This window comes from Rissa tridactyla, chromosome 1 (genome assembly GCF_028500815.1).
Source record: "Rissa tridactyla isolate bRisTri1 chromosome 1, bRisTri1.patW.cur.20221130, whole genome shotgun sequence".
In the NCBI taxonomy this organism is placed as follows: domain Eukaryota; kingdom Metazoa; phylum Chordata; class Aves; order Charadriiformes; family Laridae; genus Rissa; species Rissa tridactyla.
In genome coordinates this window covers 141416849-141443100 of record NC_071466.1, presented here as the reverse complement: position 1 = coordinate 141443100, position 26252 = coordinate 141416849, and the positions used below count along the sequence as shown (strand labels likewise).

At 41.4% G+C, this 26252-nt stretch overlaps 1 protein-coding gene across 1 annotated transcript; it reads right to left on the bottom strand.

The window, feature by feature from the left end:
- Positions 1–26252, bottom strand: DYRK4 (dual specificity tyrosine phosphorylation regulated kinase 4). Its single transcript, XM_054196175.1, has 14 exons — positions 26166–26252; positions 24455–24538; positions 22948–23097; positions 16986–17121; positions 15631–15794; positions 15127–15263; positions 14064–14204; positions 11980–12118; positions 9616–9697; positions 6372–6544; positions 5182–5242; positions 4494–4623; positions 689–843; positions 1–237 (listed from the first exon to the last, which is right to left on the bottom strand). Exons 1-14 carry the CDS (start codon positions 26250–26252, stop codon positions 2–4), a joined length of 1875 nt encoding a protein of 624 aa, XP_054052150.1. The 3' UTR covers position 1.

Genomic DNA, 26252 nt, shown 5'->3' with positions numbered 1-26252 from the left:
ATTACTTAATTGGTGGGAAAAAAAGAGAATTTTTTGGAAGAGCTGTTTCACCACTGTGTTCTGCTTGATGATTTTTTATAGGCTTTTCCATTTGAGTCTCCAAATGTTTCTCTGAAATAACACGTTTCCTTGTGTTGTGCACATCATTTTCTGTTGTGCCTGTGGAGGGCACAGTGGGAGTCAGTCTTTCAGCCAGATCACTTCTCACTTTGTCAGCCGTATCTTTCCAGACATTTTCTGTAATAATAAATAAATAAAATGATAGGGTAAGACTGCAGACTCTTAGCAGCAAATAAAAACGATCACCACAAATTCACAAAAAAAAACAGTTGAAAATTGTCTCTGGGATCTTACAACCACCATCAATACATTCATTTGCTCTGAAAGTGGAGTGCACTATGGTGTGGTGGCAGATATCATAACTCTTTTTCTGTCAGTAGGGAAAAGACCTTTCTATGTGAATCTTTAGTACTGCCAGTCTTCTTGCTGGCAGACACTATAAAACATAAGCAATGGGTTCCTATAGAAGTGATAAATAGTGGCTCTATCCACCACATTCCAATGACTATCCATTACTTGCACACTGTGTATTACCACCTCACCTTACTTCAGACAGATGGTATTAAATATAAAGAAACACCAAACACTGACATAAATGCACTTGGTTCTCCAGATAGCAGATGCTTACGAATATTCTCTGTTTTCTCTTCTGATGTAGAGAGAGCGCCATCACTCAGCTTCCTTGAAGTCTGTGTTTTCTGTTTTGCTCTGTGTATTTTTGGCTCCTGGATCCACGCATGCTTCATTGCTTCATCGGGAGTCATGCGCAGAGCAGGTTCCCACCTTAAATCCATGGTAGACAAATAGTTATTTAACAACAGTTTGAACTGAAAGTCAATTTAAGCCAAAATACTCGGTATTGTCTTCTGAAAGTCATTTCATGAATGAGGACATTTTTTGAAACAAAAGAATTTTAACTGAAAACAAGGAAAAATCTTATGTGATCTTCTCCATCCTTCTAAACTTTGTATTTACTCCAGCACTGTGTGCTTTGCTGATCAAACCCTCTGCAGCATCAAACCAATTTCAATATGCAATTCACAGTGTTATCAGGGTAGGGACCCTACTGAATAATTGTTTCAAGGTTTTCACATTCTGTCAATGCAAGCTCCAAGAAAGGGATAACAAATAAGCCATAGGGTAATTCACTAAAAGATATGTCTTCCCTAATTTAACTGCACCTGAAACTACTGTAAAGGCTTAGTGTAGCAAAACTGAGGTAAGATCTTATTATGGAAACGAAAGGTGACTTTATTTTTTTTCCAAAATCTCTACATTGACTTCATCCTCTCACGGGTTTCATTTATTCAGTTCTCACACCCACATACTCACAAGTGCCAAGTGTTCTGGCCAAGACCACTTGTGCGTCACTCAGAGGACAAGGGTTGTCAGCTACTGAGTCCTCATCACATCTCTGGAGTCCTTGATTGGTGACGATGTATTAGTCTTTAGACAGATCTTTTACATCCTTTAGGAGTCAGCTGCTGTTTGGGCACGGTCCTTCAGATCAGAACCGTGCCGACTTCAGTCTCCATAAATGTTAGGCAAGGTAGCTACTCATGTCTATTTTGCCTTGTATTTTGGAACATATGTTTGTTTTCCTTTCGGGCTAACAGGAAAATGAACAGCATATGTGATATTCTGCAACCTAGTCGCCGTGCAATTGCTGTGAGCTTTGAGATTTCTCACTGCTGGTCACCTGCGCTGCAGTCTCACCAGAGTGAGAGACCGCAGGCTTCCTGACTGCGACACAGACAACATGCTCCCCAGTTTTACAGGCGGGAGCACTGTCCTTTGTTATCAATACACACCTTTCTTTCAATCCCTGTTCTACTGTTTCTTCCAGTGCTTAAACACACATACCTTTCCATTCATACTGCATTCCTATCAATCCTAATATTTCTGTTACTAATCTCTACATGAGTTGCAGACTATTTCATTCTCTTTTCTCTAATTTTAGTGCTGTCCAGAACTGTACAGAAATAATGTAGGAAAAAAAAGATATTCTTGTCATCACAAGAGCTGATTGAATATATTTTTTTTTTGGTCTGATGTGTTCATCCACAAAACAGGTGCATATAAGTTGAACAAAACTGTTTGTGAAGTCATGGCAAATGTATCAGGCTGCTTTGCACAGACACAGATTGACAACTGAAACAGACAAAATAATTCAGTTCTTTTCTGTCTCAAAAAGAGTTTTCATTTCAAACCTTACTTCATTCCTTTGAAAATTTAAACAATCCAAACACATAACATTTTTTTCTGTGTGACCTGAAATGACTTGTGTACAGGTTTTTTTTTCTTCACTGAAATGATTTCCTAAATGTTCTGATTCAGCTAGCAAACCAAAAAGAATCAATGATTCATACAGCTTTAGCAAGCAGAGAACATTAAAAACACTTCTTTTGTGAAACAGGGAGGGATGACCGGTTTTTTTCATGTAACCACAAGTTAGCATGGATTTCTTTAGGAAAGTACTACTAAAATGCTAGAAAGAAACTTACAGTCAGTGCTAAAGAAGATGCAAAAAAATAACCTTGCACAAGATACAGGTTAACACTGGAAAAGGTATGGGACCAGCTTCTGGTACCGCTACACAGCACAAATTAGGATCCAAGCTCACCCTGAAGGCTTTATTGAAAGCCTGAAACCTCTATGCAAGAGGTCAGTATTTAAGGCAACCAGACAAAAGTTTGTTCCTACGTGCTCAGTCTTTTAGTTTGCTCCATGACTAAAACCTCGTTAGTAGCCATCTCCCAAGCAAAAAGACCTATTAGTGAAATGACACCTCATATCAGCAGGGTCCATGGAGTCCCATCCTGTAAAATGCTTAGTAACCCAACTGCCTTGGAAAAGACACATGATCATGTTTGAGCCACAAAATAGTTTTGCTTCTCCCACATTATTGTATTACATTATTATTCATTTATTAAAAAGTCCCATTTACTTGGTGATGACAGATGATACCCTGGTGATGCTAAATCACATCTCTCTTCCCCCAACTTTAGCACCGACACTCTCACCATCAGTGTGTTTCACTATCAGAACAGGTTGCCCCAAGAGGCTGTGGATCTCCCTCTTTGGAGATACTCAGGACCTGACCAGACAAGGTCCTGAGCAACCTGCTCCAAGTTTGCTCTGCTTTGAGTGGCAGGGTGGGCTAGATGACTTCCAGAGGTCCCTTCCAACCTAAATGATTCTGTGATACTAGGCAAAAAGTTCCTGGCGTAGAGAATCTGTGGGATTTCTACCTTGTGTGAAGACTGTTAATTATTACACGTTATTTGCATTTATGAGTTCACAAAAATGTTCAAATCTTCCATTTCCTTTAAGAAAACAGCTGTGGACCAGGTATTCAGTAGCAAAATCCTTGACTGAAGTAAAGTTGAAGTTTATCCTAGAATGACAGGATCTGAGATGTATTAGACTCTTCTCTCATTCTGAGCTCCAGTGATTTATAAAAATCCATTCCAATCAAGAGAATGAAAAAATACAGTATATCAAATAATTCTTCAAATGTGCAAGAAAAACAAGTGTAACTATGATAAGCACAAACAAGTCTTAAATCAGCATGAAACCTACAAGGTAACACTCTGGTAACTGAGCTAAGTAATTCTCCATGCTAACTGCCACATTCAAGAGGAAGCAAGAAAACAATACCACTGATTCCGGGGTGGAGACACGGCTGAATGTACTTTGCCTTTTTATCCTCTGCTATGGGGGAGGCGTATAGTGTACCGGAACTAAAAAAGAGTCTAATCTCACTCAAGGGAACATGCACGCAGAGAGCAAGATCTTTGTGAGCAGGTACTCAAAGAAGCAGAATTGTTTTCATACATACACCACAGCATATCACCTAATTGCCATTCCGAAGACCTAGCACAGAAAATATAGTCAAGACATTCAAGCCAGCTAAGTCAGCTCCCAATATAACTCCTCCTGGAGGAAACTGAATGACTTTCTTTCCACTGAAGCAGGAGTTAGGTTTAAGTACAAACTCAAACTTTGATCTCCAGATATGCACTGCCTCGGGGCGTTGCATTACCATTATTTATGTTATCTGAATGAACTTTTGGCTCAGATGAAACATAAAGGATTTAACACAAGGGCCTCAATGGGTAAAAGCTATTGCTTTTAGAGTTTAGCCTCCAGCATCAGAAGATGAAGATCTGCTTTTAGATATGATGATCTCAGCTTTCTTTTGAACCTTGGACTAATCCCATAGAGCCTTTTTGTGCAATGTTTTCTCCCTGCAATAAGCTGTGAATATAATAATTATCCAAATGCTACCATAAGGAAAACAGAAAAAGAAAAACCAACCCAAAACTCCACACCAAAAAAACCCAATAGATTCAAAGATTTTAAAGGCACAAGGAGAATGAAAACAAAGTCAAAACTAGCCTGCTGCTTATAAGTCAAAACTATGAACTCACATTAGACATCCTTTCAGAAAGTCCAAGAAACCAGCATCATGGGTTTTCAGTACTGTGCTTAGATCCTTGGAGTCTGGGCATCTCTTTTTTCCCTTGCTGTTAGTTATGGATTTAGGAAAACCTTTGGAATCTTAAAGAAATAAAGACATGCTCAAAAAAAAATACGTTAAAAATCCTCACCGAGTCTTTAAGAGAGTTGCAAAAACAGTACCCATATCCATCCCACTAACTCCACTTTTGCTCTATTGGCTTGATAGCCTGCCAGAAAACAATACTGGTTACATCCTAAAGACCACAACCTGCACTGTGGTTTTTTGTTTGTTTTGTGTAATTTCCAAAAACAAATTATACCTGGAGGAATGAACTTAATCTAAATAAATTAGTTCCCAAAGCCCATGGCATTCCTTTTAGCAATAATGTTTTTAAGGAGTAACAGTGGAATGGATTTACCAATCCCTTCCCTATCAATTTGGCAATGAAATGTCCATAAAACATGAAAAGGGCAGCACCAGGTTCATTTGTAGCTTCATGTTACCTATTAATTTCTTTTTAATAACTCTTCCTGAAAGAAGTTTTGTCATCTAAGAAGCAGCTAAGGTTCTCTGACCCTATTCTCTACCGGTGATATTAACTAGGGATTAACTACCAGGGAGGAATCCCACAAGGACAAACAATCACAAACAGTTACCAAAGAACGTTCGCTTTCTTGATGCAGCCTGGATAAAATCGGTTGGTGGAAGACCCAATACCTTCAACACAGAAAATGAATTCATGGAGTTAATCTTCATTTCACAAACATACATAACAACTGTCAGGAGAGATGAGGTATTTCAACCACCTCCTTACGAAAAGAAGCTGAATGTAGGAGTTTACTGTGAAATGTCTACAAACCATTTCCTCGTGTCATTTATTGTGGAAGGAATTAAGGGATTCCGTAAAGATTTCTTACATAGAAAATGTGATCTTATAAGGGGTGACCCTGGGATCTTCACTGCCACAGTAGACTCTAAGAGCAAGCATCTCTGTTAATGACACATGGAGAGATGCCATCTTTGAGAAATCTTGTACAAACTAACACAGCACTAGAAGGATCTGAACTTGGGGCTGAGTTCGACATCAGGTTGAAGTTTAGTGATTGTATAGACTATGTAAGTAACTTGCTTTCATGGGTCAGTTTTGCACCTATTCTAACACTTGCACTGGGTAGATGATCTGAGGTATAAGTTGTCAGAGTACATTCCTAAAAGTCTTTGAAGAACAGTTACAAAGTTGACAGAGCCAAACTCCTTGGTAGGGGCAGCCAGTGTAAGAAGAGGCAACATCCACAAATTGTGGCTTGATAAGTTCAGGGTGGCTATTAGGAAAAACTTTTTCACCAGGAGAGTAGAGCAGGAGTTGAGCAGGACACCCAGAGAGTTTCTACACAAGTAGTTGAGGTTTTCAGGATTTGCTAGACACAGCCGACTAATCAAATGCTAGCAAAAATATCTCTCTCAGCAGGAGTTTGGACTAAGGAGATCCAATTCAACCCACACACGATTCCTAAGAGGAGATGAGCCTGTTGTAATTGCTTTTCCTTCGCCTTAGATATTCTTCTTCTGGTCTAACTTCTCCATAAAAATTCTGACCAGACTATAATATGTTTCCTTCAGAAGCAAGACAGTGAGTGTACAAAGCAGTGTTTGGCACATGAAATAGAAATAACAGTTTTGCACTAGAGCCCATCCTTCCAAAGAGTTCTTTGGCTGTAATAAACCTCTCCCTAAAAAGCCAGTCCATAGACAAATATACTTCATCACTTCTTGACATTTCTCTTTGTTGCTGGCAGTGTAGTTTAACAAATGAGTATGTAATTCAAAAGTCAATCCCAAAAGTTACCTCCATGATGCAGGCAAGTTGGTCAACTTCATTTTCCCCTGGAAACAGTGGGTAGCCAGTGTAAAGCTCTGCTATGATACAGCCTAAGCTCCACATATCAACCGCCATAGCATAAGGATGACCAAGAATCACTTCAGGCGAGCGATAAAACCGGCTCTGAACATAGGTGTACACTATATCACAACAGAAAATCAGACAAGAAGCAAAATATCAGAAATGGGACAGAAATGTTGATTCCAGATTTCAAAGAAAAGTGAAATACATGTTCAGGCACCAGATACCTACTCTATCCATTAGCTGCCATTAAGGGATTGCTCACATAGGCTGTGAAAACCTTTTCTATTTCTATCCTAAAATCAGTGGGTGATATGCTTTCCACTATATTTGGCAGTTGTTCTTCAACAACTTTAACTAAAAGAAATTATTCTACTAATGCTGTGATTCAGCTTACTCCATGTGCGTTTTCCTATTTGAAGGTCTTCCCCTTGCATCAATCAATAGTTCTCCATTGTCACAGGCTTGTGCTGTTGGAAATACTGGTTTCACTGACACCTAGGGAACATCTCCTGCTGCCTTCTGATTTCCCCATTAATGCATTATAGCCCCACAGTAGGTGTCAAAAGATCTCGTTCCAAGATTGGGACTCATCATAGTGAGCAGACTAATTCTTTTACCTCTTGTCATTCAGACATCGGAACATGATTACAGCATGCAAACTCTCTTATTTTCTTATTCCTATCACTCTGCTGGTTGCTTTGTTTATATTCCTGCACTTCTTTGCATTCCCACGTATTCAACATCTTTCTGGAAGGAAAGTACCCTGAAAGGTAAGGCTGCACAATATGTGATTTCACTAAATCTGTGCAGGTGGAGAGTACCATGGTGGCAGTCTGTGTCTTTGTGCGTTTGACCAGTTGCATAATTGTCTGCTTTTTGTCATTTTTGTCACAAATAAATAACTGATGTTTTGGTTTCTAATCTCTAATCCTGTACCACTTTGAGGGTTGCACCAATTCTTATTTCAGCTGACAGTCTTCTCCGATATGCTCCATCTTTTCTTTCACTTGTTTTCAGTTTTAATTATTTGTTACTCTCCTCAAATATTTCGGGCTGTGTCTCAGATTGCACTCTACTCAAACATGGGCAAACCTAAAATTATTACCTGGTCCTATAAACATATGCTCCTGTAAATCTAATAGGCTGAATCCCAAAATATAGATAAATAGATTTTGGCTCAGTTTATATATCAGTATTTCACAGGAAAACCCAAGCCATTTAAGACTGGTTTTGTTTTTCTAAATTAATAGAATGCAATACAGATTTCTTGTTTGTTTGTTTGTTTTTAACAGAGTTAAAAATTTTAAAGTTAAAAGTTAAGAGTTAAAGTTAAGGGTTAAAAAATCCATTACAGGGTTTTTTTTCTTATCTCCTGCACATTCTGCTTAAATCTTTGATAGGAAAAAAACCCCAAAACTCAGACTTTCTAAACTTTTAGCATAGTTCCCATTGTATTAATCCAAAAAGTGCCAATTATAATTTAACCATCTCAATGGGAAAGGATCTCTGGACCTTATAAACTCCTTGTTAAGTGGGATTATCCTGATAGGCCCATTTCAGTTAACCACTCTTGCAAATGCAATTCTAATTTCAACAGCAGTCGAAGGGTTGATCAGGCCTGGGACAAAGAAAAAGCATGGTAATAGCTTTCTTACCTCCTACCAGTATTTGTTCCACCACCAATGGCTGAACAGTTCATCAGATTTTAATTAGGGGCATAGGCCACTATATTATTCTGGGGAACTACAGGCCTGTCAGTCTGACCATGGTGCTGGGGAAGGTCATGAAGCAAACTATCTTGGGTGCCATCACATGGCATGTACAGGACAACCAGGTGATCAGGCCCAGTCAGCATGGGTTTATGGAAGGCACGTCCTGCTTGACTCACCTGATCTCCTTCTATGACAAGATGATGCGGCTAGTGGATGAAGGAAAGGCCGTGAATGTTGTTTATTTGGACTTCAGTAAAGACTTTGATACTGGTTCCCACAGGATTCTCCTGGAGAAATTGGCTGTCATAGCTTGGGTGGCCATACTCTTCACTGGGTGAAAAACTGTCTGGAGGGCTGGGCCCAAAGAGTGGTGGTGAATGGAGTTAAATCCAGTTGGCGGCTGGTCACAAGTGGTGTTCTCCAGGGCTCAGTATTGGGGCCAGTTCTCTTTAATATCTTTATCAATGATCTGGACGAGGGGATTGAGTGTACCCTCAGTAAGTTTGCAGATGACACCAAGTTAGGTGGGAGCGTCGACCTGCTTGAGGGTAGAAGGGGTCTACAGAGTGATCTGGACACGCTGGATCGATGGGCCAAGGCCAATGGTTTGAGGTTCAACAAGGTCAAGTGACAGGTCCTGCACTTGGGTCACAACAACCCCATGCAGTGCTACAGGCTTGGGGAGGAGTGGCTGGAGGGCTACCTGGCAGAAAAGGACCTGGGGATGTTGGTTGACAGCTGGCTGAATATGAGCCAGCAGTATGCCCAGGTGGCCAAGGCCAACCATATCCTGGCCTGTATCAGAAACAGTGTGGCCAGCAGGACTAGGGAAGTGACCATCCCGCTGTACTCGGTGCTGATGAGGCCCCACCTTGAATACTGTGCTCAGTTTTGGGCTCCTCACTACAAGAAAGACATTGAGGTGCTGCAGGGCATCCAAAGAAGAGCAACAAAGCTGGTGAGCGGTCTAGAGAACGAGTCTTATGAGGAGCAGCTGAGGGAAGTGGGGTTATTTAGTCTGCAGAAAAGGAGAGACCTTATCGCTCTCTATAACTACCTGAATGGAGGTTGTAGTGAGGTGGGTGTCAGTCTCTTTTTCCAAGTAACAAGTGACAGGACGAGAGGGAATAGCCTCAAGTTGTGTTATGGGAGGTTTAAATTGGATATTAGGAAAAAAATTCTTCACCGAAAGGATTGTCAAGCATTGAAACAGGCTACCCAGGGCAGTGGTTGAATTACCTCTTTAAATACCTCCCTGAAGGTATTTAAAAGATGTGTAGATGTGGTGCTTAGGGACATGGTTTACTGGCGGACTTGGCAGTGTTAGGTTTATGGTTAGACTCAATGATCTTAAAGGTCTTTTCCAACCTAAATGGTTCTATGATTAGCTCAATCAAAGAAATAGTTTTTTCCACATTTTTTAAAATTAAGAAAGGTTATTAAGAAAATTACATCAACTTGACTTTTCTGCAAACCTCTTTGGTGTTCATAGCAGCTTGATCCAAAATCAATAACTTTAACTGAACCTTGGCCTTTGTGGTATAATAATATGTTCTCCTAAAGAGGAAAAAAAAATCACAGGGAAAAAAAGGGATTTAGCACCATGTTAGGTTAGTGAATACTTCGTAAAAGAAGCAATGCATAACACATTGAGTTTACACTTATTTGTGTAATAAAAACTTAGAACTTCAACTTCCTTGGGAATGCATTTGCTAACCTGTAGGCATCCAATAATGTGCAATTAACCTAAGCAGAGGGGAAATTTGCAAAGGTACCCAGTTTGAAGCTTAGCTAGACAGGGACACTAGTCCCTTACATACAATCCAAGCCACTGCACTGTGCAGTGTGTGGTGCTATCAAGGCACCAGCCAGTGAGAATGCTTGCCGTGTGAGCAGAGTGAGCTCCCCAAAACTCATTGTTGTTAATCTAGTAAAAGGCAAATGCATCTGGTTGCATGCTGGTGCTAAATTAACCAGAACCATCCTTTTGTAACCACAGAAAGTCCCTGCCCCATGAATGAGTCGTACTTCACAATTCTTCCCTTGATTGCTTTCAACCTTCTCCAGACTTTCTGTAAGCATACACCCCTCCACCTCACAACAGTGCGATGCAGAGATCTCATGGTAGTGATGAACAGAAGTGCTAGGGCCCTATGGATTATTGGCTGGGTGTAGATGGGTGCCGCACTGTGTGCCTACAATTCCAGCTTGAGAAGTAATTCTTAAACAGCTAGCTCAGGAATATGTGCACTGATGAGTAAACATAGCCTATTAGCTCTTGTCTGCAGAGTTGAATTTTATCATCGTTAGAAATCTACCTAAATCAAGGATTCCCTTTGATTTCCTTTCTGATCATACAGTTTTCTCCACTTCTCAGCAGAGAGATGGCTACCTTTATCAACCAGTTTTAAAGTGATCATACATCAAAGCTTTGAAGGACTGAGCAGTTCCCTTGTCAAACAATGATAGAGCAGTTTCTTGGGCAATTAGTGGACTCATAAGGAAATACTGTGCATGACAGGAGGGAGAAGATGCTACAGATGAAAGTCAAGGCAAGGACTGACTTCCACTACGCAGGTGCTCTTGGTTCTGTTATGGGAGCAAGCATCCTCTCTCTGCAGCTAGATATTCCTTCGTGCTCCTGGTGGGACTCTGTCTCTAATACTGAATCTCTCATAATGCAAGGGAGTTGATTAACTGCAAAACCAGGTTTTGGAGGGTAATAATTACCTAGCATGTAGTCCAGAGGAACTCCATACTCTACCTTATGTTCAGAAATATCATAGGAGGCAGACGGAATAACAGATGTGAGTTTCAGGCAACATAAATTAAATTCATTAAAGTGTACAATTGTAGAATGAGAACAAAATTCTCTTTTAGTTAACTCACTCAATGTTCTCTAATATGTTACTCTATTTAAATACATACTACACCCGTTGATCTTGTCAACCTCACTCGTTGTCAGTGATTGCCTGGAAAGAGATTTCCTCTTGGGCCGATTGTTTCTTTTTAAGATATTTTGATTATCTTGCAAGCCTTCACTTCTCACTGCAAATTGGTCTGGCAAAGATGTTGGCAAGCCAATGGGTACAGACAGTATGTACAGACTTCAGACTTCTGAGTTGAGATACATCAAACAAAGTGCAAGCAGAATTTCATCTTCATTTTTACCTGAGCCTATTTATTTATTTATTTGTTTGTTTGTCCATTTGCAGTTTTGAAAAAGAAATCAAGAGAAACATTCACCCGAAATGAAAACATAATTAAAATACTTTAGAAATCTCACAAAATTGTAAAAAATTAAGATTTGGGCTTAAGGAGAATGGAAATGTTTCACCTAACATGAATGCTTAGCAGATATAGCAGCAGGAATTGGATCACAGGTGCTCCTCCAGAAACAGGTGAGCACCCTAAATACTGTACTATAGAATTGCTTTGTCATTTACTAGGCTACCTAATTTTATAATTCTACATATGAAATTATACAGACTTAACAGGATAACCTGAAACAGTCTGCTTTGGGAATGTCTCTTTGCATTATAATGTCCCTCATATTGAAATACTTAATTTCACAAGTACTTTATTCTTTCTCTAAGCAAAAAGTCATTTCATTCATATTTGCATACATTTTGGCAACCAGATAATCATGTATAAACTGAATCAATGGAAAGAATCACTCAAATCTAGTACTAATACTATGTGAAATATACTATAGCTTATGTACAAATATCCTACTGAGTTTTAAGGATTCTTCTGAGATTTCCACTCGATCAACAAAAAATAGGATGAAGCTTATGTATTCTGTACAGTATAATAGTTTATGAAATGACTGTACTTACAGGCTTCAGATCACAGTGAATGATTCTTTCCTGGTAGAGCACTTGTAAACATCTCAGAACGCACTGAGTGAAGTGTCGAATTAAAGACAAACTGAAACCTTGGAAATTGTTCTTTTTGATCAATTCATACAAATTTATTCTGCGGGCGTTGTGGGGGTGGAAGAAGAAGAAGACAGAAAGCAGAAAAAAGATTAGGGAACTTATTTTTAACGGCATTAGTTTACAGTGCATTAAGAGAGTATTTAGCCTTCCTACATGAGGGAGAGAGTATTTATGTCTTCCTACATGAGGGAGGACTCACGCAAAAGAAAATGACTTAGCTATTTTCTTCCTTGAGATTGCTGTTCTGCATGTAATATGCACAAACACCTCCCTGAGCCTCCAGATCTAAAGAAGACATAATGTCAATGGCCTTGCTTGCTTGCTGGCTAAACTCCGTGCTGTTATGCAGCTGTGCTGTTTTTCACCAAGAATAACTACCTTTCAGAAACTAAGAGAAATCAATTTTCTTCAGTCTCCTTTCTGTGTCATTTGTCTTTGCTTTGTCACCTTGTGCAAACCCTTTTTGTCTGAAGAGTCTTTAATCAGCAGTAAATCTTTCTAGATAAATAACCCCATAAATTCAGGTCTCGTTAGGTTTTTATATTTTTCCTGTCACCATCATATCTTAGCTCCTTCCAGTAAGATGTTGCTAACTTCTGCCAAGTGTGGTTTGGCAACATATGAATGCTGCCCTGAGACCCTGGGGGCACCACCAGCCCTGATGGCCCTGCCCAGTAGCCAGGGGTTCCCCCCACCTGCCCACGGCCCAGGTCCCCATGTCAGCCCCTCGGGGCCATCAGCGCCTGCCCCTGTGACACCACAGCAGGGCCGGTCTCCAGTTCCCCTGCTATGGGTCCTCCCAAGCTGGGCCCACCCATGGACCTATGTCCTTGCCCAGCCTCAGCCTGTCCCTGTCCCCAGGGAGGTGCCCAATGCCCAGGGCTGGGGCTGCCACGGTGTGCCCCAGCTTCCCTGCTCCTGGCTGCCAGGCCCTGCCCTGAGGGAGCCCCCACAGCTCCCTTTGCCAGAGCCCCAGGGAGCCCCCAGCCTGGGGTGCGCCCTGACAAGTACTGAGTGCTCAATGTGTGGCCATTCTTCGGAGGAGGAAATGGCCACAGTGATGGTGGCTATTAAAGGGATGCACAAGCTTGTCCTCGGCAGTATGATCTCCAGAGGTGTCCTCAGCAGGACACAAGCAACTGTAGCTTTCTGCCTTCCCCGCTTGTGCATCCACTGGTGTAAGGCAAGGCCCATTCCTTCAGAAGTAAATGAAGTTAGCAGGACTTGATGGAGAAGAAAGTTCACAGGTTAAGGGGTTTTCACTATATTTTAGAAGCAATAAATATGTTACCAGACAAATATTTTTACATCACAACCAGTCTTCAACTCTTCTGTAAAGAGCTGAACATGGTGGCTATCCCATGAACGTTTTCCTACAAGTTTCCTAGCAGCTTTCTGAAAAAACTGGGCTGGTTTTTTCCTGGAGAGGAGGAGTCGACTCTTACCCCTCTGTGTCTGTTTGAGATCAAGCCTTCTATACCATGAATCTTCAGCAAGGGCTAGAACATGTGCAACAATGGGGCTTTACTTCAAGGGATGAGGGACCATGGATAACCTCTGTAATCCCACTTTGATGCTCTGATTACAAGGAGGCTGGCCAATAAAATGGTCTGACTTCCCTAAAATTTCTCCAAAATTCCTCCTAAGATATGTCCTGCAGCATACATTCATAGAAAGCAAGATACAGCTATACTTTTGAATTATTTAATATTATTCATATTTATATACCCTGAAGTTTACTAGTCATTAATTCACTGTTTTACTCTTTTTCCCCTTAGGTCTTTCAGGGGAGAAGACTTCAATGCACAGCACAGAAAATAAGGGATGGATCATGTCTGTGTGAAGTCTGTATTTAAACAGTATTCCTTTCTGTTAACATTAAGAGAAGTAAATTCTTCCAAAGAGGGCACAAAAATTAAATCTTGTAAAGCACAAGATCTACAGTGTTCCTTAAGATTTGTGTAAAGGAAAGTATACTTTACCCCAGCAGTTCAAAGGAAATACAGAAGTGATTGCGAAAGTAGAAGTATTCCTTCATGTGGATGATATTGTGAGTATCATCTTTGTCCTTCTTCAGGAGAGCATCAAGGATCTTCACTTCTACCAAAGCCTGGCTGTGAAATCTGAAATATCACAGGACATGGGAACGGTAACATTAACTCAATCTAGCATTTGTGGCAATACAAATGTTACAAACACCACAATCTTACTGTAAACTCAACATGTGGTGCTGTGATTAAAAATCCACCATTCACCCCTGTTAACTACTGTAACTTTGATTCATTATGTTTGTTGCCTAGTCTTAATACACTGGCCTTATATAGCATTTAAGAGTAGTTATTTTGACTTGTCTGAAAAAAATATTTAAATGAAAAACAGTTCAAATGAGCATCCAGAGTAAAATCCTAGTGCTTTCAAGATCCATAGGAATGCTTCCATTTAGTCAAACAAGGTCATATTTCACACCAACCCCAGTAAGACTGACAGTTTTGAAGAGCACCTTTACATTTAGCGTTCACTGAGCAGGAAAAGTGAACAGATAAAACTGTTGCTGCAGTCAACAGCATCATTCTCATCAGCTTCATTGACTCTGGTTCAAGCTAAACTCAACTAAAAATTGGTAACCAGTCACATAAGAAGCAGAGGTTGCTTAGGACCGTAGTGTAGAATTTTTCGTGTTAAAATGAGCAACTGGAGCCTCCCAGCGTATTCCTCTGGTTTTGTTGTCTTGTGGGGGAATGTAGGCTCCCAGCTCTCAGTCACGCAGGGCTGGTTACCTGTGCTGTGTATTAACTGTGTCACAGATACAGAGACTTGCTTGTTAAGTCTGGAAAAACTGTGCCTGCTTTCATAGATTGTGTCTCCACTGGGTCCAGGCCAGTTCTGAATCCCCGACATCGCCTTTCTTCATTCTGTTCGTACTGTGTCTAATGAAAGCCTGAGGTACAGTGGGTTTGATGTTGCTTTGTTCACATTATCCCAGATTGCCACTGCCTATATAACAGAGAGCTGATTGTGCTGATTTAAAATCAACAGCTGTCTCACCTTTTCTTATTCCTTATTATTTTCAGTGCCACTAATTCATTGGTTTTATGATCCAAGCATTTAGCCACCTGCCCAAATGAACCTTTCCCAATCACCTCCAACACTTCATATCGGTACGCGATGTGGTCATGCAAAACCTTCAAAAGAAAACAAATAGTTCAGATTCAGATAGTATGAAAAAGATCAGGCTTTAAAGCATTTCGTGCATGTGAGTTTACTTTCTGTGAAAGATGTGAGACTGGTAGCAAGTGAAGTCTACATTAAACAAGGATGACAGAGAAAATAACAAATGCATGCTTCATTAATCCACCTACTTTCCATCAATCCTGAATCTCTCTTTAGGATTCTCTTCCGAGCTTTAAAGTGATTGGTACTGATGTTTTCACTATGTGAATATTTATCTTACAGAAAGAACATTTATCTCACATGGATCACTTAAGAGTTGGCAGACAGTCACAACAAACTTATTAAGCTGCAAACTAATACCATAATTTTTCCACTTACCTTTAAGTAGGAACCATGCTCATCATCGTAACAATTATTATTCTGGGTTTCAGGCAAACCTTCAATTTTTTTAGCTTCCAGCCCAAGAAACCATAGCTCTGTATAATTGAAAATTTCTTTTTGCTCATAGACTGTTAACTGGTTTCTAAAATATTTCAAGGCTTCTAAATCAGAAAAAAAAAAATATAAAACCAAAATTCAATAAAATGTCAGAAACCTGATGGTAAATTGCTTTTACAATGGAACATTTTATAGTAGAGTATGCCACTTCAAGCAGGAGGCTGAGTAGCTGACTGTTAGAGGTCCCTTCCAACCAACATTTCTATGATTCTACAATGTTGGCATTTGGCATAAATTTATGTTTCTTTTTCTGACTTACAGTATTGTGTTCAACAAAACATTCATCATCTGTCAGAAAGACTTTTAAGAAAACTTAGGTAAAAGTTATTTGATTCTGAGCAAAGCTATGTACCTAGATGTTTTTGAAAATCCCATCTGTTGTCTATCTGCTTCAGCAAGCTTTATAGCTTACGTAAAAAAATGGTATGTTTTTATTGGTTTGATTGTTGTATTTATAAAATGGCAGTAAGCTTTAGTTAAGCAAAGCTTTCAAGTACTTGTTTTTCTGATATAAAATGTCAAGTTTAGATGTATAAGATTAGGAATTAAATGGGGCCCAAATCTGCCATTCTCCTAGTTCAGATTCTTCCTGCATAGAAACATTTCAGCTACCCTAACACCTCCACTTACATCATTTAAATCTAGATAAATAATCAGACGGTAGCGTTACAAATCAAAGTGTTCTCTAGGCATGCATGTGGGTGTTCTGTTAAACAGTGGCAGATCTTCATCCACTAATGCAGGGATGCTAACTAATTTAAAAGAAAAAGGCCACTAGTTTTTTTTTTTTTTCCTAGACTCCTTCTAAAAATAAATTAACTCTGCCAGAAACTTTCTAGATCTGAGAACACCAAAAATGCAATTTATCCCACATTGATAAAATGTGATACAGCTACAAGCAAGTGGGAAATTATCACCGTACTAGAATATTGCTGTCAGCTACGTGACCTGCCATAAGTCTTAGACAAATATACATTTTTTTTGTATAATGCATACTTCTCTCGTTTATATATTTGTGTCAGTGTATTCATTCTCCTATTGCATACATCCCCAAGTAGGATTTTTATAAGTCACCAAACCCATCCATATTCCTTTCCTCCAAACTGTTTGTTAAATATTTCAGTGACCATTTAGCGTGGAACCTCTGGTCACTGTGTATCCTGACTGCATACGCTCCCTATCTGTGGAGGCAACCTGTCACTCCAGTCTTTTTAGCACGCTCTGTTATGTTCTACCTGAAGCTGTCATAGGCAGTTTGACATTGATGCTGGTGCTTTTCAGTTCTGATGGTTTTGTCTGGGCTCTGGTATCACTTTCAGGAAGGCTGTCCAGAAAGTTAAATTGGGAAAAATTGCCTTGACTTCCGTTTTCCTGCCAAACAAAAATAAAACCAAACAGGTAAGTTTTGCTTCCAGGTATTTTGATGAACATTCAACTAATCTGCAATTGTATAAATATATACAAAAATATATTGAAAAATGCTATGATCCCAAAGACAAATCTGCGAGGTATCTATTTTGGATTTGTTGAGTGTCAGCCTCATGCTGAGACAGAACAAGCGTGCTTGGGGACTAGAATGCCCTGCTTACCCAGAGAGCAAATTGTGACAATAGCATTAGAGGCTATTGGATCGCAGAAAGATAAATCTCTAAATAAAAGAAGGAAGTTGACACAGAAGGTGTGGTTGACACGCTGGAAGGAAGGGATGCCATCCAGAGGGACCCTGACAGGCTTGAGAGGCAGGCCCGTGCAAACCTCATGAAGTTCAACAATGGCAAGTGCAAGGTCCTACACCTGGGTCATGGCAATCCCAGGCACAAATACAGGCTGGGAGGAGAATGGGTTGAGAGCAGCCCTGAGGAAGACTTGGGGGTTCTGGTGGATGAGAAGCTCAACATGAGCAGGCAATGCGCACTTGCAGCCCAGAAAGCCAACCGCATCCTGGGCTGCATCAAAAGAAGTGTGGACAGCAGGTCGAGGGAGGAGATTCTGCCCCTCTACTCTGCTCTGGTGAGACTCCACCTGGAGTACTGCATCCAGCTCTGGAGTCCTCAGCACAGGAAGGACATGGACCTGTTGGAACAGGTCCAGCAGAGGACCACAAAGATGATCGGAGGGCTGTAGCACCTCTGCTATGAGGACAGGCTGAGAGAGTTGGGGTTGTTCAGCCTGGAGAAGAGAAGGCTCCAGGGAGACCTTATAGCAGCCTTCCAGTACCTGAAGGGGGCCTACAGGAAGGATGGGGAGGGACTCTTTATCAGGGAGTGTAATGCTAGGGTGAGGGGTAACAGTTTTAAACTGAGAAAGGGGAGATTTAGATTGGATATCAGGAAGAAATTCTTTACTGTGAGGGTGGTGAGGCACTGGAACAGGCTGCCCAGGGAAGTTGTGGATGCCCCATCCCTGGAAGTGTTCAAGGCCAGGCTGGATGGGGCTTTGAGCAGCCTGGTCTAGTGGGAGGTGTCCCTGCCCAAGGCCAGGGGTTGGAACTAGATGATCTTTAAGGTCGCTTCCAACTCCAACCATTCTATGATTCTGTGAAGTTCATCTTCCAGGTTCATTCAATGCATGGGCACTCACTTTCTATAAATGCTACGTTTGATTAAGTTGCAGTAACTTGGAAGAGCCAGGGAAAGGTCTATGTCCAGCCGTCTGAGTACAGAGGGCAGGAAAGATAGAATAATAGACAATATCCATCTCAGATTTCTATGTGGGCATATCCACTGAAGAGTTGTGCTAGAATCCTTGAGATTGCTTGTGCAGCCCACAGAACTGCAGGCACACCAGCTTGGGTCTGCGCATATACACATTTGCAACAGAAACATCAAGACTGGTATGAATGGGGAATGAATGGGCCTGTGTGGGTGCGGAAACACTCGAAGGAACAAATTGCAGAAGAACAGATATACAGATGTACATCAGCAGCACATGTAGATTCTCAGGGGTCCCAGAATTGGAAAACAAAGAACAGGCTACAGAATCAAGCCATAAAGAGATGACGGAGGTTTAGATATAAAAGAGAGCCAGATAAGGAGACAGAAGACTGTGCTCTGGGATAAGGATGTAGGGTGTGAGGGCCCAGGTCATCTTCTTCTCAGTCCTTTCATTGAGGGGAAAAGACTCATCTGGAGACAATGGATCCAATGTATCAATACCTGTCTGAAGCTGCAGAGAGGGCTATGGCTTCTACGAACATAGGATGAGGAACAAGAACTGCTGAGCAGAAACAGCATCCATCTGATGAAGCAGGGCAAGTGCGCCTGCAATCAGCTTTCCTAACCTAGTGAGAATGTTTTTATTTAGGTACATTAGGGAACACGCATCATAACCTAAAGGCCCTGATACACATAGGGTAATTCAGTCACCTCAGTATCTGCTGAAGTTGCAAAAGCATTCTGGAAGATTTCTGGACTGTGTTCTTAATGCCGGTTATCTGAGATGCATTGCTGAACCTGTTGCTCACATGCAAGGAACAATTTGTTGAGGATGTGAAGGTTATGGGAAGGGCAGCTTTGGTTGCAGTGACCATATGATTGTGGAGTTTAAAATCCTCAGAGGAGTGAGTGAGACAAGCGGTAGAACTACAAATGCTGATCTTCAGGAAAGCAACTTTTGGCTTGGTCAGGGATCTTCTCATCAAAAACACATGGAAGACTGCCCTGGAGGGCAAAGGAAATCAGGAGACCTCATTGATCTTCAAAGTTAATCTCCGTAAAGCACAAGTATAGTCCATTCCAACATGCAGAAAGTTAAGCAAACCTTGCTGAAGGCCAGCGTGGATGCAAAGGGAACTTCTGATCAGGTGCCAACACAGTAAGGAGGAAAAAAAACAGCGGAAGCAGGGATGGGTTATATGGGATAAATGCAAGAGACGCTACCTGAACATGCAGGCTTGTTTAGGAAAGCCAAACCTCAGCTGGAATTACAGCTAGCAAGAGATGTGAAAATCAATACGAACAGGTTTTGTAAGTACATCAACAGTAAAAAAGGAAGGCTTTGGGATATGTGAACCCACTGCCCAGTGGAATTTGGCACCTAGTGACCAAGGATTAGGAAAAGACTAAGGTACTCAATGCTTTTCATTGGTAAGTTTTGCCCTCAGGCCTCCCCAGTCCCTGAGTCTAGAAGTAGTGTTAGTGTAAAGAAGCATTACCTGCAGTAGAGGAAGATAGTTAGGGACCACTTAAGTAGCTGGACATACCTAAGTCTGCAGGATCAGATGGGATGGACCTGAAGGTGTGGAAGGAGCTGGCCAGTGTCATTGCAAGGCAGCTCACTGTCATCTTTGAAAGTTGATGGCGATCAGGAGCAGTTCCTGACCATTTGGAAAAGGTAAACATCACATCCACCTTCAAAAAGGGTAAGAAAAAGGCTTCAGAGAACGATAGACTGGTCAGCCTTAACTCAGTCCCTGGGAGGGCTATGGAACAATTCCTCTTGGGAGCCATTTCCAACCAAATGAAAGACAAGAAGTTGATTTGGAACATCCAGTATGGATTTGCCAACATAAGTTGTGAGCAAATGGTGTTTGAACAACTTGATTACCTTCTCTGATGATGTGAGATGAGCTTGACCAATGAGAGAAAAGCAGTGGATGTTGTATACTTTGACTTCAGGAAGACCTGTGACACTTTCTCCCACAGTGTGCTTGAAGCCCAAAGAGTGAGACATGAACTGGATAAATGGATCATAATGTAAGTGGAAAATCGTCTGGATGGTCAAGTTCCAAGGACTGCAATTGGTTACTGGCAGCATCCCTCAGGGATCAATACAAACGCCAGTACAGTTTAGTGTCCATTAATGACCTGGACAATGCATGAGTTCACCCTCTCAAATCTACAGACCATAGCAGGGCTGCTATCCAAAGGGACTTCAGCAGGCTGGAAAAATGGGCTATGGGTATCTTCTAAAGTTGAACAAAGACAAATGCTAAGTCCTGCACCCGGAACAGAATATACCCATGCAACAGGACAGGCTGGGGGACAACTGAAATGATGCATCTTTGCAGGGGAGGGCCTGACAAACACTGAACATGAGGTAGCAGTGTGCCTTTGTAGCAAAGAAGTCCAAAGACGTCCCAGGCTGTGTTAGTAAGAGGATAGCCAGCAAGGTGGGAGAAGTGATCTCCGCCTCTATTCAGCATTTGTGAGACCACACTGGGAGTACTGTGTCTAGTCTGGGATTTCCCAGCACAAGGAAGGCAGTGACCAACCAGAGTAAATTCAGGGGAGAGGTCAGAGGATGGTCAGAAACCTGGAGCACATACTGTACAAGGAGAGGCTGCAGGAAATATATTTGTTCAGCCTGCAGAAGAGGAAGCTTCAGGAGTGAACTGCTGTCTGCAGTTACTTGACAGGATGATATATAGAAAGCAAAGACGGATTCTTTCCAGAGGTGCATGGTCCTAGGACAAAATGGGTATGCCACTAATGGACACAAGTTGCAACACAGGAAATGCTGATTAGATATTAGGAGAAACATTTTTTACGATGAGAGTGGTTCGCTATTGCAACAGGTTTCCCTGAGAAGCTGTGGACTCTCCATCCTTTGAGATATTCAGGACCCAAGTGGACAAGGCCCTGAGTAACCTGCTCCAAGTTTGCTTGGCTTGGAGTGGAAGGTTGGGCTAGATGTCTTCTGGAGGTCCTTTCCAAGCTAAATTATTCCTTAATTTATTTATAATTCCTCATCCTTTGAGGAAGTCCTGATGACTCAGAGAAGTGGGACAGGATGGAGACACAAAATATCAGTTTCTCTCAGTATCAGAAGGGTACAAAAGCTATATTCAAAAACCAGCACATGGTGATGTAGTCCACCATGTCCTTGCAAGAAGTCTGGGCTGGTACCACATGGATACATGCATCTTGGTGCTTCTGAGTTTTGGGTTAAGAATGTGTTAGTGCAAGTGAAAATGGGTTTGTTTTAAAAGAAAATCATCTTCCCATACTTGCATCTAACCTTGCTACTTTTTTTTTTTTTTTGGCAATATTAACTGCTACAAAAGCAGGACAACCAGGTATGAGCAACACCAGTTGAACAGCTCAAGTACAGGTCTGTGCTGCCACAGGTCAGTCCTACTGCCATCCTGCTGAGCCCCAGCTTGAGAACTCCACTGCTTCCCCATTCCGATACACACTCCCTCAGTTCATCAATGCTGTGCTATTTCTAAGGAAGAGTAAACAAAGAAGGTCTCCAAAACAGACAGCACATAATCATGCTTTCTAGACTGAAGTGTTTATTGTCCCCGGGCACTTCTAAACCAAGCAAAAGGCTTTCCTATTGGTGTTTTCACAGCTTCTTATAGAAGTCTACAAGTTCCATTTAAGAATAAAATAAAATAAAAACCCCACACCTCTGTAAAATGCTTGGGTCCAATCTTTTCACAGAAAATAAAATGGGGGGACGGTTCATTTTTCAGATGCAAAGCTTAATCATTGGCTTTTGTGGGAGTTGAGTGTAGGTTTGACTTATAAAGGCCACAGAACCAAGCTTTAAAAATAATGTAAATTATTTTGGAGACTAACCCATTCCACCTCATCATTCATGCTATTTTGCATTTTGTAGCTTCGCCCCCCTAACTACATTAAATATTTTATAGTAGTAGCAAGCTGCCAATTTCAAAGTCAAAGTATTTGAGAAGACTCTTGACTTCCCAAATAAAACGCATTACGTGGGGACTTGCAGTGCAAGAGATCAGAAAAGACTTCATATCAGAGCCCTAAAGAACCTGTAAAATCTCTCAATAAAGAGACTCCATGGAAGTAGAAGAAAGGTGAAAAAGGGAGTGATCGGAGTAGTGGTGGTGAGTAGTGCAGGTCCCTGATTTGCTGAGGAGAGGAGGAGGAAAGGAAGAAGAGTTCAGACAGGGGACAGGCATGGGACTTCTGAAAAAATGAGAAAGAAGGAATGCCAAATGTGAAGATGACTTCAAAACCTTCCCATGATGTTGGTCATCCATTAAAATATCTGGAGATACCCACAACCATGCTGGTAAGCAATTTATCTATTTGACTGCTTATAGTTCTTCCTTTTTTCCTCTTTAACTGTGGCTGAAAACAGAAACTGATGCAAACGCTGACACTAAACTATTTCTCTCTTCCCACACACACTCTTGTGACACTTTGCCACTGCAGTACTAGAAAGAAGCTGATTAACCAGTCAAGCACAAGATGTCTAAGAGTTTTATAACTCGCTCACCTGAAGAGAGGGGAGGACATTCTGCAAGCTCCTGTTTGTTATCTGAGGCAGGCTGCTTCCAAGGGGGGGAGGGTTTGCAGCGTCTGCAACCAAACCATGCTTTGCTTGACCTTCCAGATGCGGGAGGGAAAGAACACCACGACTGACTTTCTAAATGGAAAGCATAAGTAAATATTACATAACGACCTCCCAAGCAATTCTGGGCAACAGCTTCGAAAAACGGAGGGATGTAAAACCGTGGAAAACGCGCGTGGTTCAGTTCTGACACCTAATGGCGAAGGGGAAAAGAGCAGATACTCTCCCGCAGCTCCCAGTTGTACTAATGGGCAGGACGAGGTTGTCCAGGCAATCGGGCAGCCCGGCACATTTTAGGGCATGAAAGTTTCCCCACAAAAGCATCTCCATCCAGCATCAGAGCACTGACTGCTTCAGCTGGAAAAGGTGGTTGGGCTTGGCAACTCGACAGCCGTTCCAGGCAGCAGGACTCCTCTGAGGGGGGAAAATAAAGCATATCCAGGGTAATAAGCAGGCATGAATTTTAAATGGCAGGCAACACTACTAGCTATTCCCAGTGGTAGAAGAGAAATTGGGACTGGACTGCTGCCAAACACCACGGTGAAGACAGTGGGAGGGTCTTCCCTGCATGGGTCTCTCAATATTTCATTCCCCCTCATTTCCCATAGAGTTCACTTAGACTAGGCCCCTTTGTTGCACCCTTCGTTAGTGAGGAAAAGGCAAGCTCTGTGCAAACTTTATTGAAAAATAAATGCTTATACCCATTTGAAAGCTCCAGGAATATTAGTCCTTCCTTTAGACTTCTCCCATTTGTTATTTGCAAAACATTTCTATACTACCCGTTCCTTAAGGCCAGTCATTTAAGCATGTGGTTTATGAACGTTAGGACCTCTAATATTTTTGGATATCTAAAGTGAGAGAAATCATGCTCTTAGCAGCAAAGAAAATTTTCGAGGTAGACTATTTCTTTGGCAAATAATAAAAAACTGATTTGAAATAGATCTGAAATAGAGCAACTATCCGCTATCAAATGCCGAACAAGGCCCAGAAAGTTAAGGCTACATAAGACTGTGAATTTTTTGTCACTGGGGAAAGATAGAAACACATTTGTCAAGCATTTGACAACAAAGGAGAGGTTTGGTATTTTTTTCAAAAAGCAAAGAAACAAAGCTCTCAATCCAACCAACTTGAATAAATAAGTTTTCCAATACAATGGAAAAGTCTTTAAAACCTCAGAACTGAGATTCCAGCGGACTTCTCATGAAAGCTTCAGGAAACAGAAGTGACTGGGCAGAAGAAATGCCTCAAATGCTACTGAACAGCTAGCCAAAACAAAATAATCGCAGGCATTTGGGACAGTGATACAGCTACAGGGGAAACGGAAGAAGGCAGGGAATAAAAGACTTGCCTCTGCTCAGATTCATTTATTATAAGGGGTCTCTTAGAAAACAAGCATTCAGGTATTTCTCAAGTCAGTTGATGAGTCACGTACCTGATGGAAGACTCTGTTAGATCCCAGATGATCTCTCTCTTGAACCGTCAGTTGAGACTGAGAAAATGCATCCACATGGGAAGGCTGCAAACATGAAATGATGCTTTAATAAAAATAATTCTGGAAAAAGTACTGAAATCTCAGTGCAGTTTCTGTGTTTCTTTCCTTTATGGCAACGTCTGTGCCGACACAGTGTACAAGAGAGGACCACAAAAGCTGCTGAAAACGTGCTACGCTCTAGCAATTCCTCTCCCAGTCGAACAGCTGTTTTGTGGGCAGGTGCAGGGACAGCTTGCTTTGCCTATTATGCCTCTCAGCATGCTTGATATGCCCATGTGGTCAGTGGAGGGGAAGGGGGGGGTGGGGGGGTGTGTTTGGCATCCCTAAATATGTGTTCAAAAGCAGATAGTGAGCCTGCTTGGAAGGACAGCTTTAAACTGCCTCACAAGGTAGATTGTGAGCCCATCCATTGTTAATAGCAGCATTAAACTCATTCAACGTGTGGTGCAGATTTTATAAGAACACAAATGAATATTTAAATTTGCTGAGATAGAGAAAACAATACATGGGTTCCAATGGACAGATAATATTAGCAACAAATAAAAAAAAAAAAAGGAACATGGTGAAAGCGCTAAGCAGCTCATCATTTTTAAGATTCTACTAGTACTTTCAGCAGGTTTTTTATAAAGATGAACACGGTAAGTAGCACTGTACATTTCTGTCCAATAGCAGACTGTAGTGAATTGCAGAAATCTTTCAAATAATTTAGATACTGAAAATTCTGTGGCTACAGCAGCTTGGAGTTCTACTCTATAGGCTGGAGTGAACCCCATTGGTTTTAGTCAAATGTGCTGCCTTGACCCTGGGCTCTGAGACACAATGTCATTCCACTCATAGTCAAAAAAAAATCATCTTTGTCCAAGTAGATACATTAGTTCCACTCTAGAAGTTTTGAAGTGCTTGAACAATAATATTTTCTCTAGAAGCAGAGGAACTTGGAGGCATGAGTGTGGAACTTTAATTTGGAGTATCAAAATAACGAATTTGCAAACAAAATTATCTTACAGATGTGAGCTGCACATTAAAAATACTTAAATAAAGCAACATGGTATTCTTCTTCATCTGTTTTGCAGCCAGGGCTTCCATGGCCTATACCTGTCACAGAGTCTTAAACGGGCAGAGCACCTGTAGATGATAAAGTCATTCCTCTTTAAAATGACTTTTAGCCTATTCAGTGCTAGCACCAGTGCCAGGGGATCACTTTTTAAAGGCCTTTGTCATGGACTTCAGTTAGTCCACATGAAAATATGTCTGCATACTGGTGGAGTATGCCTAACGTGTTTTGTACTGCCTTGTGCCACGAAACATCTGCCGTGATGCAGCCTAGCCATGCCAAAAGGGCCTCTGTCTGAGCCTGAAAGAAGAAGGGTCAACTTAGACTGCTGCATCTGTGCCAATACACCACATATATACGGGAGCTGTAGTGGGTGATGGATGCTTGTGTACAAACTAATCCACACACATACAGTGTGAATTATATATCCAGGGCAATATATCCAGGGCGTTGCTACAAAGGTGCAGATCAAGCTGAAGATATGCGTGCAATGGCTCTAACACATCGTGCTCTGTAAGTATGGGAGAGGTGCTCAGAGAGGCTGTGGAATCTCCTTCCAAACTAAATATGGAGAGAAAACTCTATGTACGGACCTACCTGATCACATGAAGGATTTACCGCCCTCTGACATGCAGGTTCCACTGTCTCACCGTCAACCATAAAGACACTACTAAAGCTGGGCAT